The following is a 16,930-nucleotide window of genomic DNA, read 5'->3' as shown; positions in this document are numbered from 1 at the left end:
ACTGGATTTGCATTTCCATTCGCATTCTGCGGCTGTTCGCGGATCCTCAGTTGAGACCGAACTCTGGAGCAGGAATGTCGCCAACTGCCAATTGCGTTCTGTCGCATTTTCTGTGGCTTCTCTGCGCGGGATTCCCCAGCCTGCATGGAGCCGATCTCTGCCAGCCCATCGGCTGGCGGAACTTCCAGTGCAACGAGGTCGCTTCTCTGCAGGATCTGGTCGAATTGGGCGCCGAAAACTGGCACACGCTCTTCATACGGAATGTGCAAACCGAACTGGAGGTGGGATCAGGTGAGGTCTGAAAAAGGGCGAGGTTTTACTCTCTTATCAAAAAACACAGCAAGTTTTCATAGTATCATGAATTAGCAATAATGGTAAATAAATTGAGTACTTTAACTTTATAAAGCGCAACATAATTGCAATTCTATTAAAAGGTAATGCTTCCATAAAAGTCCATTTTCCATTTTTTTCTTCCAAGAAATATGTTGAATAAATGTATATAAATATATGTAAGCAATTTCTAGTAGGAGATCCACATATTTGTTTATTTTTAAACGATACTTGCACTTAACCCCTTTTAAGGCGAAAATGCCGATCACTTGGCCAACTTACAAGATCTGGATCTGACTGGCGCGGCTCCAATAAATGTGCATACCAGTGGCTTTGCCATTCTTCCCAATCTGCGCCAACTGAATCTCAGTGGTTGCGGCCTGGTTGACATCCGGGGAAACCACTTTGCGGCTGAGTCAGCGCTGCAGCGGATCGATTTTAGTCACAATCAAATGGAGCTACTGGACCGCGACTTTTTTGGCCACCTGAGGAAGTTGATTTATGCGAACTTCTCGCACAATGCGCTCAAGCAATGCGATCTGCCGCACATGCCACTGCTAAATCGACTGGAATTGGGGCACAATCGCTTGGTAAATGCCACTTTCGGAGTTTGTCCACAGCTGCAGGAGTTGATTTTGAATGACAACCAACTGGCACAGGTGAGTGGGTCCTTAATTTAACTATTGGAAGCGCAGCTTTATTTTGATCCTCCCAGTTGACCGCAACGAACTTCAATAGTTAATGTGTACTTAGTTGGATTTGCAATTCATTTGCTCAATTGGTCATGTTGATCTGTGGCTTTTGGTCGAGTTGTAAAATGACAGTTGAATATCTTTTGTTTATCTATGGGAGATACATTTACAATTGAAAAGTCATATTTGGAAATAGTAGCATTTAAAAGGCTATGAGGAAATTGATTCTAATTTTAAAGCTGATCAAAATATTTGCCAACTGCTTTTCTCACACCGCTGAAATTGTATGGTAAACAAAGTTTAATGATTTTTAAACAGAGAAAAACGCTGTAAGCATTCTCTTAGTTGATATTAGGCCGAATCGAATATTGCCAATTTTTAAAGATGTTTGTTTGAATGTCCTCCATCATTATCAAAAATTGCAAAAAATTTAAAAAACAAATAATTTTTTTTTGAAAACACAGTTCAATAGGAAATTTAATTACGAGCTCAACGAGGTATGCCATTCCATATTCGGACCAATATTTCGAATGTTCTGATCAAAATACTGATATTTATAGTCGCAAAATAACAGAAAAGCGGTTATTGGCAAAAAATGATCATCAAAAATTGGAAGAAAAGTGAACAAATTTTTTTTTTTTTTTGAAAACACAATTCAATAGGAAATTTAATTACGAGCTCAACGAGGTATGCCATTCCATATTCGGACCAATATTTCGAATGTTCTGATCAAAATACTGATATTTATAGTCGCAAAATAACAGAAAAGCGGTTATTGGCAAAAAATGATCATCAAAAATTGGAAGAAAAGTGAAAATAATATTTTTTTTTTTGAAAACACAGTTTGATAGGAAATTTAATTACGAGCTCAACGAGGTATGCCATTCCATATTCGGACCAATATTTCGAATGTTCTGATCAAAATACTGATATTTATAGTCGCAAAATAACAGAAAAGCGGTTATTGGCAAAAAATGATCATCCAAAATTGGAAGAAAAGTGAAAAAAATATTTTTTTTTTTGAAAACACAGTTCGATAGGAAATTTAATTACGAGCTCAACGAGGTATGCCATTCCATATTCGGACCAATATTTCGAATGTTCTGATCAAAATACTGATATTTATAGTCGCAAAATAACAGAAAAGCGGTTATTGGCAAAAAATGATCATCAAAAATTGGAAGAAAAGTGAAAATAATATTTTTTTTTTTTTGAAAACACAGTTTGATAGGAAATTTAATTACGAGCTCAACGAGGTATGCCATTCCATATTCGGACCAATATTTCGAATGTTCTGATCAAAATACTGATATTTATAGTCGCAAAATAACAGAAAAGCGGTTATTGGCAAAAAATGATCATCAAAAATTGGAAGAAAAGTGAAAATAATATTTTTTTTTTTTTTGAAAACACAGTTCAATAGGAAATTTAATTACGAGCTCAACGTGGTATGCCATTCCATATTCGGACCAATATTTCGAATGTTCTGATCAAAATACTGATATTTATAGTCGCAAAATAACAGAAAAGCGGTTATTGGCAAAAAATGATCATCAAAAATTGGAAGAAAAGTGAAAAAAATATTTATTTTTTTTTGAAAACGCAGTTCGATAGGAAATTTAATTACGAGCTCAACGAGGTATGCCATTCCATATTCGGACCAATATTTCGAATGTTCTGATCAAAATACTGATATTTATAGTCGCAAAATAACAGAAAAGCGGTTATTGGCAAAAAATGATCATCAAAAATTGGAAGAAAAGTGAAAATAATATTTTTTTTTTGTGAAAACACAGTTTGATAGGAAATTTAATTACGAGCTCAACGAGGTATCCCATTCCATATTCGGACCAATATTTCGAATGTTCTGATCAAAATACTGATATTTATAGTCGCAAAATAACAGAAAAGCGGTTATTGGCAAAAAATGATCATCCAAAATTGGAAGAAAAGTGAAAAAAATATTTTTTTTTTTTGAAAACACAGTTCGATAGGAAATTTAATTACGAGCTCAACGAGGTATGCCATTCCATATTCGGACCAATATTTCGAATGTTCTGATCAAAATACTGATATTTATAGTCGCAAAATAACAGAAAAGCGGTTATTGGCAAAAAATGATCATCAAAAATTGGAAGAAAAGTGAAAATAATATTTTTTTTTTTTGAAAACACAGTTTGATAGGAAATTTAATTACGAGCTCAACGAGGTATGCCATTCCATATTCGGACCAATATTTCGAATGTTCTGATCAAAATACTGATATTTATAGTCGCAAAATAACAGAAAAGCGGTTATTGGCAAAAAATGATCATCAAAAATTGGAAGAAAAGTGAAAATAATATTTTTTTTTTTTGAAAACACAGTTCAATAGGAAATTTAATTACGAGCTCAACGAGGTATGCCATTCCATATTCGGACCAATATTTCGAATGTTCTGATCAAAATACTGATATTTATAGACGCAAAATAACAGAAAAGCGGTTATTGGCAAAAAATGATCATCAAAAATTGGAAGAAAAGTGAAAATAATATTTTTTTTTTTTTGAAAACACAGTTCAATAGGAAATTTAATTACGAGCTCAACGAGGTATGCCATTCCATATTCAGACCAATAATTCGAATGTTCTGATCAAAATACGGATATTTATAGTCGCAAAATAACAGAAAAGCGGTTATTGGCAAAAAATGATGATCAAAAATTGGAAGAAAAGTGAAAATAATATTTTTTTTTTTTTGAAAACACAGTTCAATAGGAAATTTAATTACGAGCTCAACGAGGTATGCCATTCCATATTCGGACCAATATTTCGAATGTTCTGATCAAAATACTGATATTTATAGTCGCAAAATAACAGAAAAGCGGTTATTGGCAAAAAATGATCATCAAAAATTGGAAGAAAAGTGAAAATAATATTTTTTTTTTTTGAAAACACAGTTTGATAGGAAATTTAATTACGAGCTCAACGAGGTATGCCATTCCATATTCGGACCAATATTTCGAATGTTCTGATCAAAATACTGATATTTATAGTCGCAAAATAACAGAAAAGCGGTTATTGGCAAAAAATGATCATCAAAAATTGGAAGAAAAGTGAAAATAATATTTTTTTTTTTTGAAAACACAGTTTGATAGGAAATTTAATTACGAGCTCAACGAGGTATGCCATTCCATATTCGGACCAATATTTCGAATGTTCTGATCAAAATACTGATATATATAGTCGCAAAATAACAGAAAAGCGGTTATTGGCAAAAACTGATCATCAAAAATTGGAAGAAAAGTGAAAAAAATATTTTTTTTTTTTGAAAACACAGTTCGATTGGAAATTTAATTACGAGCTCAACGAGGTATGCCATTCCATATTCGGAGCTATATTTTGAATGTTCTGATCAAAATACTGTTATTTATAATCGCAAAAACACAAAAAATCGACTTTCGGTAAACATCCGAAATTATCATCGAAAATTGGAAAAAAATTTAAAAAAAAAATTGTTGTTTGAAAACACAGTTTGATTGGAAATTTAATTACGAACTCAACGAGGTATGACATTCCATATTTGGAGCTACATATATTTTGAATGTTCTGATTCTTTTTATTGGACAAAATCTTCCTTGCAGCTGGACGTAAACGCCTTTCGTGGACTGCATGGTCTGTTGGAGCTGCAGCTCAGCGGGAATAGATTGAGCTCCATTGGCCTGGAAACCTTTCAGCCGCTCGCCCAGCTGCGAAATTTGAACCTTTCCCGGAACGCCCTCGATGCACTGCGTCCAAATGTGTTTGGCGCTGTTCAGAACTTTGTGTTGCATTTGCAGCAACTGGATTTGTCTGGGAATCGCATTCGCCTGCTGTTCGACAACCAGTTCCGAGTGCTGGCCAGGCTCCAGATGCTGGATGTGTCCAGGAACAGCATCGCCAGCCTCAGTCCCGGCCACTTTGTGGGCTTGGGCGCACTGCGGAAGCTGTATCTGCAGTACAATGCCATTCTGGAAATCAAGGCGGCTACCTTTGCCGCCCTGCTGAACCTGGACACCTTGGATCTGTCGTACAATAACCTGGAGTTCCTGGAGGAGCAGATCTTTGGCAGCAACACTCTGCCTCGCATGCGAAGGCTCAACTTGAATGGCAATCGTATGAAGCAGCTGCATCCATTGGCCTTCTCATCGTTGCCATTCTTGGAATACCTGAAACTGGGTCACAACGAACTGAAGTCCTTGGATGTGCGAATGTTTGCGCCCATGCGACGTCTGCAGAAGCTCCATTTGGGACACAATCTCCTCGAGGAGATCAATCTCGATGTGCTGGAGAGCCTAAGTAGCGTGCAGGAGATCCTGGTGGACAACAATCGCCTGACCTTTCTGTCCAAGGTGAATGTGAGCTTCCCAAACCTTAAGCGCGTGTCCATCGAGGGCAATCCCTGGCAGTGTCCCTGCTTCGTGAAGCTCCAACTCTGGCTGGCCACCAGGGATGTGGTCTATCTGCGCGATAACACGGGTTACTACAAGGGCGAACGACCGCTTTGCATAGTGACCAATGTGGATTACTGCATCCAGAATTTGCAGGCGGTGCGCCGACTGGGAATTTTGGGCGACTTCCAGGGAGAACAGGTGGAGGCGGATGCTTTCGACGACGATGCCAGCGCAGCACAAGACTGATAGGTGTATGATTGCTACCTTCTACTCGTACTTGTAATCAAAACTTAAACTTAGATGTAAAATTGTGCCAAATTGCGAAAAGCCTAAAAGATACCGACTATTTTATCATTCCACTTTGTTTGCCCTAAGATATGCTACAACTAAAAAACACTTCTATTCATGATGATGCCAAATTGGACCACAAAAAACGCTCTTAAGTTTAAAATTTTAAATATATCGCAAAATTGCAAAATAAGATCTTTTCAGACACAGACATTTTGAAGATATATAAGATCGATCGATTATCATCTTTCGGGCATATTCATGATTCCAGCGACTCGAATGGGTTTTAATTTAAAATTAAACAACTAAAACTCAAACTTTTCCATGCACATGAATCTGAAGGTGATGAGCTGGAGGAGTCGCAACAGGAGCGTCAAAAGGAAGGCGTCCTCATGACCGGGAACATTTAATGTATATATATAGACATATTTACATTTATTTATAGATATATATGTATAGGGTGTTTTTTTTAGAGGTATAGAACTTTAAATTGCAATAAAACAACGATGGATTATTCGATTGACATGAATTTTATTGACATGAAAGATAATCTTGTGGCATTACATTTTAAATATGATTTCTGGCATATGACCGCCACGGCTGGCTCGGATGTAGTCCAATCTGGACGTCCAATTTGCAATGACTTTTTCCAACATATTTGGCCGTATATCGGCAATAACACGGCGAATGTTGTCTTCCAAATGGTTTAGCGTTTGTGGCTTATCCGCATAGACCAATGACTTTACATAGCCCCACAAAAAGTAGTCTAGCGGTGTTAAATCACAAGATCTTGGAGGCTTATGAAAAATCGGGAACAACAGCAATCTCGTTTTGGGCCCATTCGACGAATCTACGCCTTGCTTGATGATCGTTTGGTTTCAATTCTTGCACGAGTTGGATTTTGTAAGCACGCATGACGAATTGCCAAACCAAACTGAGAATAAATCACTTGACAGCTGTTAAATCGGTCGCCATCTTGAACAGTAATGCCAACTTAAAGTTCTATACCTCTAAAAAAAACACCCGTTATATACATATATATATATTTATTTAAGCATATATAACACACATAGATAGATGTATTCGTACAGTTCAAAGCAAATGTTCTTCATGAGGTTAAATACGTTACGACTTGAGCACTCGCTGAAATCATTGCACAACTGGTGACCAAAGTATGTATATGTATGTGGATAGTTCCGAGTCATACATAGTCGTTAGGTTATGTACTTCCTACAGATAATACAAGCATCTTAACGAATCTCCATCTCCATCACTAACAAAGCACCATCCGTGTGATCAGGTTTCGGTTTCGTTTGGTTTTGTGCACAGTTTTGAGCTTAAGTAAGCATTGCAGTTGATTTGGGGCATGGAAAGAGTCCTTATTCGTTGGTAGAACTGGAGTTCAGCAGAGCCGTGTCCTCGGGAATGGGCTTCCGCTTGTACGCAGGGTCAGTGGCCAGGTAGACAACCAGGGCTCCAAAGACCACGTAAAGTACTCCAATGACATTGGCCAGCACACCAGCAGGCGGCAGAGTGGAGTAAGCCGGAGTTTTGCTATATAAGATGGATCATGGATTAGTCGAAGTGATCTATCTGGATAGCACATATGTACACCTACATGGCGAAGATGGCCTTCTCAGTGATACCCATCAGAGCACTCGCAATAGCCAGAACGAAGCCAAAGAGTCCAAAGTAAATGTGCAGTGGCATCATGGCGATCCTGTAGTTCTCTCTCAGCCCCGGCGCCAAAAAGGCCACAAATCCGGCCACATACTGCAGCGAGAAGATGATCACCGCGGAAAGCCCCAGCCAAGAGTGCAGGGAGTACATATTGGGAATAGGCGGATTGGCCAAGTTGTGCGAATCGAAGACCGTCTTCAGGGCAATCACCGTCAGAATGAATGCGGCCATGTGGATGCCGGCGTGGGTGAGCTTCAGAGTCTTCTTGCGCGTGGTGCGGAAACCGCGATAGATCAGAATGGCTGTGGGATTGAACATTGGATTACCAACTCAGAGTTAGTCAATGGGAGTGGAGTGGCACTTCTTCCGCTCCATTTACTTACAGTTGCCATACAGGTAAATGAAGCCAATGGTCATGAACAGCGGATGCCAGTTAAACTCCACGCCGGGATTGGAGGTGCCGGCCAGGCCACCGAAGTGCTGGCCAATCCAGGTGGCCACCAGGACGATCATCGTAAGGCCGCACAGCTGGGTGAGCACATAGAGCACCTTAAAGTTGATCAGCGCCGGATCCATGTTGGCCTTTCCACTGCCTGAAAAATCCAATAAACGTTTGGGATAAGCTATAAATAGAGCCCATTACGCACAGCACGCATTTTTCGCGATCTAATCGCATAACTCAGAGATATCGGCGCCATCGAAAAGGGGAGTGGATCCTAAGCACTTGTACATATATAATCCATACTTTTGGTTTATGGCTGCTGCTACGTAAACATGATTCCATTACAAGTTCCACCTGCCGTCTGTGGTTTAAGTGGTGAAGATTAAAATAGCCCCAGCACTTGCTGATAACATGCGACCAGAAGTTTTGAAGTTAGCTCCCCAAAAACCCATTTTCGAAGCCGTACATCTGATCCGCTTTAATGGCAGCTGCACTCGGTGGGTAAACAAACAGTTCCTTTGCCGCCAGCCATCCGATACTGCGATAAACAAGATCTACTCATATCGGCTGGGCCCTGAATTTATGGGAACGGCCTGTTCCAAGCCATTGAGACACACCCACGACCCCTTTCGCTGGCCACTCATCAGACGTAATTTGCCTAATTCATGCGCAAACATTTACGCTTGTTTACCCAACATTAATTTGCACCGGCGGAGCGTTCTCCGCACTTTATCTGCCTGGCAGGCGCAAAGTGGCCTTATCACTTTGTTCTCCAGATAGTCCAACCATCTGATATTAAATCGCTTTAAATAGCATCGTACAAGTTCCTCCCGCAGCATGTCACATTAAATAAATTAAAAGTTCGATTCATTTTGCGGCACCCGCACGCGCAGTGAAAGTAGCCGTGTTTTTGACTCGATAAATGAGGAGTAGTTGTGTCCTAACTAAAGTATATGAATGTTTCTTTAGATAAAAAAAGAGGCTAATTTAATAGTAAATTAGGGGATTTTAAGCGATTTCTATACAGCTGGACCACCAGATGGATGCATAATCTAACCATGTAACCCTAGTAACCCCATGTAACCCCAGTAAATTGAAAGCCTAGTTTGAATATGCACTTCTGGCCATAAACTTGTAGTTGTAGGTGCCGATGCACTCGATAAGGGCCTCTATCAGCGCCCTAATTGAGGCTTGGTATGCAAATGGTGTTTTAATTTCGACTCGGGCAAACTGCAAATGAGCCAGACGGCCAAGTGTTAGCTTGTAAATTGGCTGATAAGTGGGCCGGAGACATTTGTAGCTGGCAATCGCAATTATAAATGCTGGTAAATGCTAAATGGCAGCAGCCACGCGTCCCCGGTTACTCAATGGGCTCCAGTTGGTGGAGTGCTCCATTTTGGAGCAGCTTTGGGTTTCGAGTGAAATTAATTGGCACATTAGCTGTGACTATGACTGTTAATTATTAGGGTTAAGTGGGCGTGCCGAAGACGCTGGCCAGCAAAGCGTTGCAGCAGATCGTGCGCAAAATTTGAAATAAACAATCCACATAGGCGCACCGAAAGTAAAACCCGGGCAGATGACTTTGACTTTGGAAAAGCGTACAAGTCCGAAGACAGCGGAGCAAAATAAATAAAGTCTGGAAAACCAAAGTGAAATTCAGCTGGTTACTGGTTGCTAATCGCAGATCGTGATGTCGATGGTGGAGGTGAAAATCGGGCGGGGAAAGGGGGATGGCGGCAGTCTGTCTTTCGGTGCGTTTTGCTTTAACTTTTACTATAACTAAACACTCGGTTTGTTGGTTTAACTTGGCACTAATCAAACTTGCAGCCAAAATCCAATGCCATGCACAGTCTACCTGTTGGTGGTGAAGTTGGAGTGGCCAACTCAATGCCAGCGATGGTCGTTGCAGGTTGCACTTGTTCTGCTGTCGCAGGTGTTGCACTTGTTGCTGTGGTTGCAGTTGTTGCAATTGTTGCAGGTGTCGCTTCCACTGGCTTTTCCCCATTAGTCACCGCGATCACAGTGGTCGCCGTGGAGACCACCGCCGTGGTAGGAGCGGCGGTCTGTGGCTGCTCCGGAATCACTGGCTCCACCTGGACAACTCCACTTTCCGGCTTGTTCGCCTGCTCCAAGTCCGCGTCCTTCGACATGGTCTGTGCACTTTAAATCAATAATTCACCAATGGTTCAACCACAAAAAGACATGCAACAGTATAATGGACAGCGTTAATTGCCCTAAGACACAGCACAGAAACACTAGCAGCTGCTAGTAACTAACTACTAGTAACTAAACCACACGACACACCGTTAATACAACCGAACACTTCGGCGTGCAATGCGCAACTGAATTTAAAGTTTTCCAGCCGCCGCCCGGCGATGGCTAGGAAAAGCTTTTTCCCACTCGCAAATCTCTCGCATGCGATAATTGTTTGGTTCTCGACGCAAATTGGATTCCAGTGGGGTTGGGTTTGGTTTTGACTTTGGTTTGGCTTTGGCTTTGGGTGCCAGCGAATGCGAATGCTGGTTAGTATGCCGGACCAGGTCGATCGCTTCTGGTTGGGAAGGGGGTGCATTGATGCCTTCTTTGCATTTCGCATTCCTCGGATCTATTCAAACCATTGTCACTGAGCGGCATTTCAATTGCGACTTTGACTTTAATGTTCTGTGCATAGTAATGCGATAGTGCAGTAGAGCTCCTACTGGATCTATTTTTTCCAGAAGCAGTCAATTCCGAAACGTAAAAGGGCTTACTAGAGGTTTTTAGGTAAGTTTTACAAACTATTAGTGCAGGTTACTACTTGGCATTACAAATTATTTCGACATTAGTAACTCCATCTTGTTAAAAGTTCTTAGTTTCCATATTAAGTCTACACAGAAGTGAAACCTTTAAGCACAACGTTACAAGAGTCGCTTTCCCTTTAAAGCCTTAAGTTCTTGCTGTGGAATTATGACTGTATGTGCACTTCAACTCACCCAGCGAGAACAACATGGCGTATACTTGATTGATGCTTCGCCCTGCTCAGATAATGCCTGTTTCAATACCGCCTGCGCTTATCTTTTAGCAGCAATTAAGTGACTTTAAAGCGATGACACTGGGTTTTTCTCGATTTCTTCTATTTTTTGTGGTAGTAACCACTGCCACGCACTTTACTTTACTTGTTGAACAAACTGCTTTAAATGCAGGAAGCTGTGCCTTCCATATGGAGGAAAAGCCGTGGAAATTCTGCACAGGCTGCGTGGGCGTGAAAGCCCTAAAGCACCGCCCACTCCGCCGCACTTGGCCCTTCCATTTGGCTTTTCCACGAGCTTTTCGTTGGAAGCTCAGTACTGTTAACGGTGAAGCACACATGCAAACAAACTTTCAGCCACACACCACTGCAGAAAAACCACTTGTTGGATATTAATGGAAAGCCGCAACCAAACTATTTGTTAACTATATACAACAACGTGGCTGAATTACAAAGAACTAAACTTACCGATTTTAAATAAATTAGTAGTCCAATAATGTTTTTAGTTTGGAATATTTCCAAAAAGTCTTCAACGGGAAAGGCAAGAACAAAAACAAGAACGGCACAAACACAAAGAGATAATTTGGCAGCAAAAAAAAGAACGGAATGCTGCGCGAATTTACTACGTCAGCATTATAATTAACTAGTTGATTTTATAGAGGCACATTCATTGATACTTAATTTAGTATAACACGTCAAGGACAAGGTCAAACTTTCACTATCAAAGGGTTTTAAACTGTAACTCGATCTGTTAACCGCTTTGTTTTTCTGTTTACTCATTTGGAAAAAAGCGGGACAACCAGGGATGCGGGAACAGTACTCTAGCTCCGCGTATTAAAAAAAATAGTGTGCGATGAATATACGTTCAAATGATTATAGAAGCTGCTGACTACATTAGTTTTGATTTCAGAAATTAACAAGCTATATATTATCTGGCTAAAGCTTGGAAAACATTTACTTCGAAGCCCTGGATTCTCATATGCCGACAGTGTGACCCACTGGCAACGACTGAAACACCCTAACGCCTTTGGCTTAGCAGCACTGGCAGCTTCAACAAAAAGCACAATTTAAAACAATATTAACGTAGTTCCACAATAAATGCTAACAAAATGCTCTCCAACCTGGTGGTGACCAATCAGAAAGTGGTCCTCGTAATAGGTGAGTAAACAATGACGACCCCATCGCCTGCCAACTAATGCAGCTCCCCATCTCCCTCCTTGACCACAGATGAGCTAAATCGGGAGCGCATTGCCCCCAAGTTCATCGGCAGCCTGCTGCACGAGCAGGGACAGGGGGCGGAAACCATCAAGGCCCTGCCCACCGGCGTCAGCCTGAAGCACGTGGCCACCTTCGAGGCGCTGATCACCGAGTGCGCCAACACCAAAAACAACAACACTGCCGGGGGAGAAGCCGGCGACCTGGAGGCGAGCAGTCCTCGCTCGAAATCTACTGGCTTCAACGTCATCCTGCCCACCTTGGCCGATCTGCTGTGCTACCAGACGCCCGCTTTCATCTTTGGCTTCCTCAACCGCCTGCGGCGCTCGGAGAATGTGTGCCGTGTGTTCCTGTGGGCCTCCCCGCAGCACCTACAGAATCCCCATGCCGACTACATCCTGGCGGGCTGCGAGTACCTGGCCGAGTTGGTCCTACGACTGGAATCCGACAAATTACTCTCACTGATTTCAAGAAAGCCGGGCGGTGGGGTGTCCAACAGGCGCTACTCCTGCCAAGTCAGCAAAACCTCTTTTCAGGTAACGCCGCTGGACGGAGGACTACCTGCCGGTGCCTCCCCCAAACAGCCCTCGCCCGAATCGGAGCAGACCCCAGAGCCGGCCAGAAGCACCTTTAAAATCGAGCTTCATGAGGATGAAGTGGTGGCCCGCAATGCACTCACCCTGCCATACGAACGGTGAGTGGTTACATCGAATAAGAAGACTTTCTCGAGGTATTTGCGGAAAATCTCCTTAACGATATGCTCGTATACATTTCAGCACATGCGAACCGTCTGAGGGAAACATAATATACACGCCCGATGCCGACGACGATTTCGACGAGGAGGATCCGGACGAGGATCTGTGCATCTAGGCTGCCCGCCAGCAGCGAACGGCAGTACAAATAGCCTTGGCTTTAAGTCTCCATAAGTCTAACCTACTAAAACCATAAAATACCTGGAATTCCGGCCCCAAAGTTCCGCCTAGAGGGGTGCGTTCAACCTCGCAAGAGGAGCAGAATGAATCTTTGAACGACCACTTAGTACATGTAGAATTGCTCATTTATTTTGGATAACTTGATATGTGAATCAAAAAATCGAAGAAACTTTGTGAATACAACTGATTCAATTGCTATCTGGTTGGTAGTGCCCTAGCTTATGACTTAGTTAAGGAATTGCGTCTAGCTAACCTTATGTACAGTTAACTCTGGATAACCTCCACGATATTTGGCTGCAATGCGATCTTTTGGTGTCCAGTGCGTTGCGTATTTACAAGGCGTTCAAACCTAACTAACTTAACTAGTTCCAAAATGCTATGCTCTATTATTGGAGCGGTGGAGTTCCGCGTCCGGTCAAGATGGCGCTTAAAAGTTCACATTATCACAACAATCAATACGAAAACATTAAGGAGAAAAAGGAGCTATCAAAAAATCGTTAATTGCGGCTCGGCATCTAAATCTCGGCGAGTATTTACACTAGATAATTAATAACAAAATTGACGCATGGCAATGGCTCATTTGAGCAGGGCATCCACATCGCTCTTGGGGTCGGGTGCCAGTGAGCTCCAGGGGACGTCGCTGCAGAGAGGCAGGGAAACCTCGCTGTCCGCCTCCACCACGCAGCTCTCACGCAGCTGAAAGAATTGGGCAACCAATCCGTCAATCCAACTGTGCAGCTCCTGTCCCAGCATCTTTCCCTTGGCCAGGGATTCATCGCGCATGGTAAACTGCTCATCGTCGGTTTGGAGGTGCTGCTGCCACTCCACGGGCATCTCGAAATCTTCTGGCAAAGCTACAGCCAGCCCGGCGTTTAGCGTCTCAGCTTCTGAAGACTTTGCCAGCGGATATCCCTTATAGTAGGCCAGTGGGACTATTAGGAATTTCAACTGCGCATAGATAGAGTTGCGACCTATTAACTTGGCTGTCCAGATCCCAGGTGTAATAGGATGTTTGAGCAAAGTTTTTGAGTGGTTTATCACATCGCTGGTGGAGTCCTCCACATGCAATTCGTTAAAGTCTTGCAGTCGGCCCAGCGGATCTATCCACAGTAGGGTGAGGTTGTAGGAATGGGACGCGGCACCCGAATCCGCGTTGGCTTGGAGTGTGTAGCTCAATAGCAAGTCACTTTGGGGACCCAAGAGCTTTCCAAAGTTCCGGGCAATCTGCTCCTTTTGATCGAAGTCCGTGGAGACCTCAAAGTTCCGCAATCTCTTGCTGAAGCGTGCATTTCTTGCCAACTTTCCTTGCTGCGTCGGTCGCACTCTCGTCTCCAAGTGCAGTGGCTTGCCAGTAGATCCTCTGGCCCTGTAGCGGACCAGGAACCCCTTGTACTGATCTCGGTGAAGGTAGTGAGTGAGTTCTATCAACTCCAGAGGATCCAATTTGGCTTGACGGGCAGAGAGACGCATTGCGCTGTCTCCAATACTTCTGGCTAAATCATCGCCTGATCCATGGATATCCTCGTGATGATACAAGGACTGCCAATAGCCATGCAGATTGGCGTACTCGCTAGTGTATGGCCCATAGAGCCACTCCTCCAGCTGAAGCAGCACCGCCTGGTTGATAACAGGTTCAAACTTCCGTGCGAAGAACAGTGATTTCTGCTCCGTGGCCTGCAGTCTGGGCCAATCTTCCGGCTTAAAATCGTTTGGACTGCATCCGCACCAATCAACCACATGCTTGTACTGGCATTTACATCCCTGCTTCCGCTTCCAGTTGGTGACGTGAAGGTTGTTGTCCACATAGCTCGTACAATGCTTGGTATTTCTGAGGACCGTGTGGAAAAATGACTCCGCCGGCAGGAGCGTGTGTCGGAAGAGTTTCAGAAGAGCCTGCAACAGCTCATCGTCTTCCTTGGGATGGGTAACATAGGCCACAAAGGGTCGTGATAGCGCTACCCAGTCACTGCCTCCGTCCACTTGAATGCCGGCTGGCAACTTTCGATCTCCTATTCTCCACATGTGCGTGTCGCACTCGACGAAGGTCTTGTCCAAGCCTTGCTTCTGAATGAACTTCTGTGTCTCCCGGCCGTGGCCCTTAACAAAGTTCCTGCCCTGATTGGCGCTCAGAAAATCCACCAATTTGTCGAGCGTCTTCACTGGAAAATCACTTTCGCTTAGGTTGATTACAAAGTCCCAGTGCCAGTTGGACTGTAGGAGGTCCACCATGCACTGGAGCAGCATCGTCAGGAGAGAGGCCCCTCCCCATATGGTAGAGAATCGCTTTCGCGCCAAACGAATGTTGGGGAACTTTGACTCCAGCTCCAGCAGCTTCCGGTACAGGTAATCTTGGCGCTATAAGAGAAACAGATTGTTAATTGAAATACACCAAATACTATGATACTGAGATATTTTATAAGCCGCGCCACGCACACTACAAAGATTTAGCAATTCGTAAGTGGGCTGGGCAATTAGAGCACAATGTAAATTAAACGCAGTGCTGATTGTGCACTTGTCCAGTCAGTTGATATAACCAGTAACTGAGTATGCAGTTCATGGCATTTCTGAAATAGCTACTCAGCTATTAGCTGCACAACTATTTTGGCCGCCAGTGTGTTAAATTGTGGAAATTAGCGCAATTAATTGCGCGCGCGCTAATTGCCGAGTTCCGGCCATTGACCCACCTCGTCCACGTGAATGTAGTAGACGTGCTCTGGAGCATAGAGCGCCTTCAGAAGTCGGTGCACCTGACGCAGCGCTCTGCCATTGAGCGTCAGCAGAAATGCGATCCGCACGCGCTTCGTTTCCTCGGGTGGATTGGTGGCCGCCAGTTGAGCCGTGAACTCTGCAAGAGATCAAAAAGTTTCAAATAAATAAGGATACTTAAGCTACTTAAAAAATTAGTTAGAATCATTAATACAAAGAATAAAGTCCCTTCTCCGTACTCACTGGAAATTCCGGTCTCGTAGATGTTCATGGCGTAGAATCCGCCGCAGATTTCCTTGGCGTTGCCCAGGCACTTGGTGTTGCAACTGGAGTCCGGCAGCTTTGCGGCTCTAGGAGGCGTGTCGTAACCGCAGAAGCACTCGCGACCGTACTGCACACCAGCGTACGGATAACCACTTTGCAGACACAGCTCCACGCACTTGGCTGGGGAATTGGAGGTCTTGGAGCTGCTGTAGTAGCCATCCAGCAGGCGGCGATCTTTCTCATCCTTAAAGCATCCCAGTGAAACGTTGGCCGTGTGATTACCAGCTGGACAGCTGCTCCGGAGTTTCGGAGCGTAGAAGCGTCCGGCTTGGATTGCGCAGGCGATGTGCGCGATATGTTCACGACAGTCTTTCGTTTTGGCGCGCTGCAGGGCGGAGATGGCCTCCCTGGCGAGAATGTCGCAGTCTGGTTGGAAGCCCAGTTGCTGGGCAGTGAGTTTCGTCCTGACAGGTGGTTGTACCCGTGCCTGAGACTGCGGTGGGGGCGGACTGGCGGGCGCCTCAGCCGCATCGAATCCGGAACCGGAACCGCCGCCCACAATGTCTAACGACTTGTAGGCCAGGAACAACTGGATGGCCACGATGAGCAGCAGGACGAGGAAGAATGCGCGATAGCGTTTCAGCCAGCGGGCTGACACAGATTGCTCCATGGTTAGTGGGATCTCCAGGGGCTTTTGCTCCGACCGCCGCTGCCAAAGACGAGGTGCTGCTCCTCTGGATGCTGGACGTGCGTGTGGGCTGTGATCCGTGATGCGCTGTGTTGACGCGGCGGGGACATGTTCTGCTCTCTAGTGCTGGCGGGTGAAGAGTTGGGACTTCTTCTTCTGGCTAATTAATAACATTTTTCCGCGGAAAAGTCGCCCCCGCTCGAGCAGTGTGACCGTACTACAGCGGGCGGCAAAATACTACACCCACATTGCAGCGATGGGCGCGCTCAGCAGGC

At 43.9% G+C, this 16,930-nt stretch overlaps 4 protein-coding genes across 6 annotated transcripts; 2 read left to right on the top strand and 2 right to left on the bottom strand.

Moving 5' to 3' along the window:
• The first annotated feature begins 68 nt into the window (after window positions 1-68).
• On the top strand, window positions 69-6,237 carry LOC120449995 (insulin-like growth factor-binding protein complex acid labile subunit). The gene is made up of 3 exons (XM_039632705.1): window positions 69-291; window positions 583-989; window positions 4,645-6,237. The coding sequence occupies exons 1-3, from the start codon at window positions 75-77 to the stop codon at window positions 5,677-5,679; spliced, it is 1,659 nt and encodes a 552-aa protein (XP_039488639.1). The 5' UTR covers window positions 69-74; the 3' UTR covers window positions 5,680-6,237.
• A 513-nt stretch (window positions 6,238-6,750) lies between these two features.
• LOC120450328 (plasma membrane ascorbate-dependent reductase CYBRD1) lies at window positions 6,751-11,623 on the bottom strand. 3 transcript variants are annotated; one of them, XM_039633292.2, is made up of 5 exons: window positions 11,319-11,623; window positions 9,699-10,003; window positions 7,785-7,994; window positions 7,340-7,703; window positions 6,751-7,275 (listed from the first exon to the last, which is right to left on the bottom strand). In XM_039633292.2, exons 2-5 carry the CDS (start codon window positions 9,991-9,993, stop codon window positions 7,101-7,103), a joined length of 1,044 nt encoding a protein of 347 aa, XP_039489226.1. In that variant the 5' UTR covers window positions 9,994-10,003; window positions 11,319-11,623; the 3' UTR covers window positions 6,751-7,100. The 3 variants fall into 3 exon arrangements, with proteins under 3 accessions (XP_039489226.1, XP_039489228.1, XP_039489227.1); XM_039633294.2 differs by lacking the exon at window positions 9,699-10,003 and having other exon boundaries at window positions 11,319-11,620; XM_039633293.2 differs by lacking the exons at window positions 9,699-10,003; window positions 11,319-11,623 and adding an exon at window positions 10,816-11,014.
• Window positions 11,624-11,749: 126 nt separating this feature from the next.
• On the top strand, window positions 11,750-13,195 carry LOC120450329 (elongator complex protein 5). Its single transcript, XM_039633295.1, has 3 exons — window positions 11,750-12,008; window positions 12,078-12,759; window positions 12,842-13,195. Exons 1-3 carry the CDS (start codon window positions 11,960-11,962, stop codon window positions 12,933-12,935), a joined length of 825 nt encoding a protein of 274 aa, XP_039489229.1. The 5' UTR covers window positions 11,750-11,959; the 3' UTR covers window positions 12,936-13,195.
• LOC120450326 (xylosyltransferase oxt) lies at window positions 13,105-16,880 on the bottom strand. Its single transcript, XM_039633289.2, has 3 exons — window positions 15,947-16,880; window positions 15,682-15,842; window positions 13,105-15,352 (listed from the first exon to the last, which is right to left on the bottom strand). Exons 1-3 carry the CDS (start codon window positions 16,635-16,637, stop codon window positions 13,574-13,576), a joined length of 2,631 nt encoding a protein of 876 aa, XP_039489223.1. The 5' UTR covers window positions 16,638-16,880; the 3' UTR covers window positions 13,105-13,573.
• Between the last annotated feature and the right edge of the window lie 50 nt (window positions 16,881-16,930).

The sequence above is a fragment of the Drosophila santomea genome, chromosome 3L (assembly GCF_016746245.2).
Source record: "Drosophila santomea strain STO CAGO 1482 chromosome 3L, Prin_Dsan_1.1, whole genome shotgun sequence".
Lineage (NCBI taxonomy): Eukaryota > Metazoa > Arthropoda > Insecta > Diptera > Drosophilidae > Drosophila > Drosophila santomea.
The sequence above is the reverse complement of the archived record's forward strand: the minus strand, read 5'-3'. Positions and strand labels throughout refer to the sequence as shown.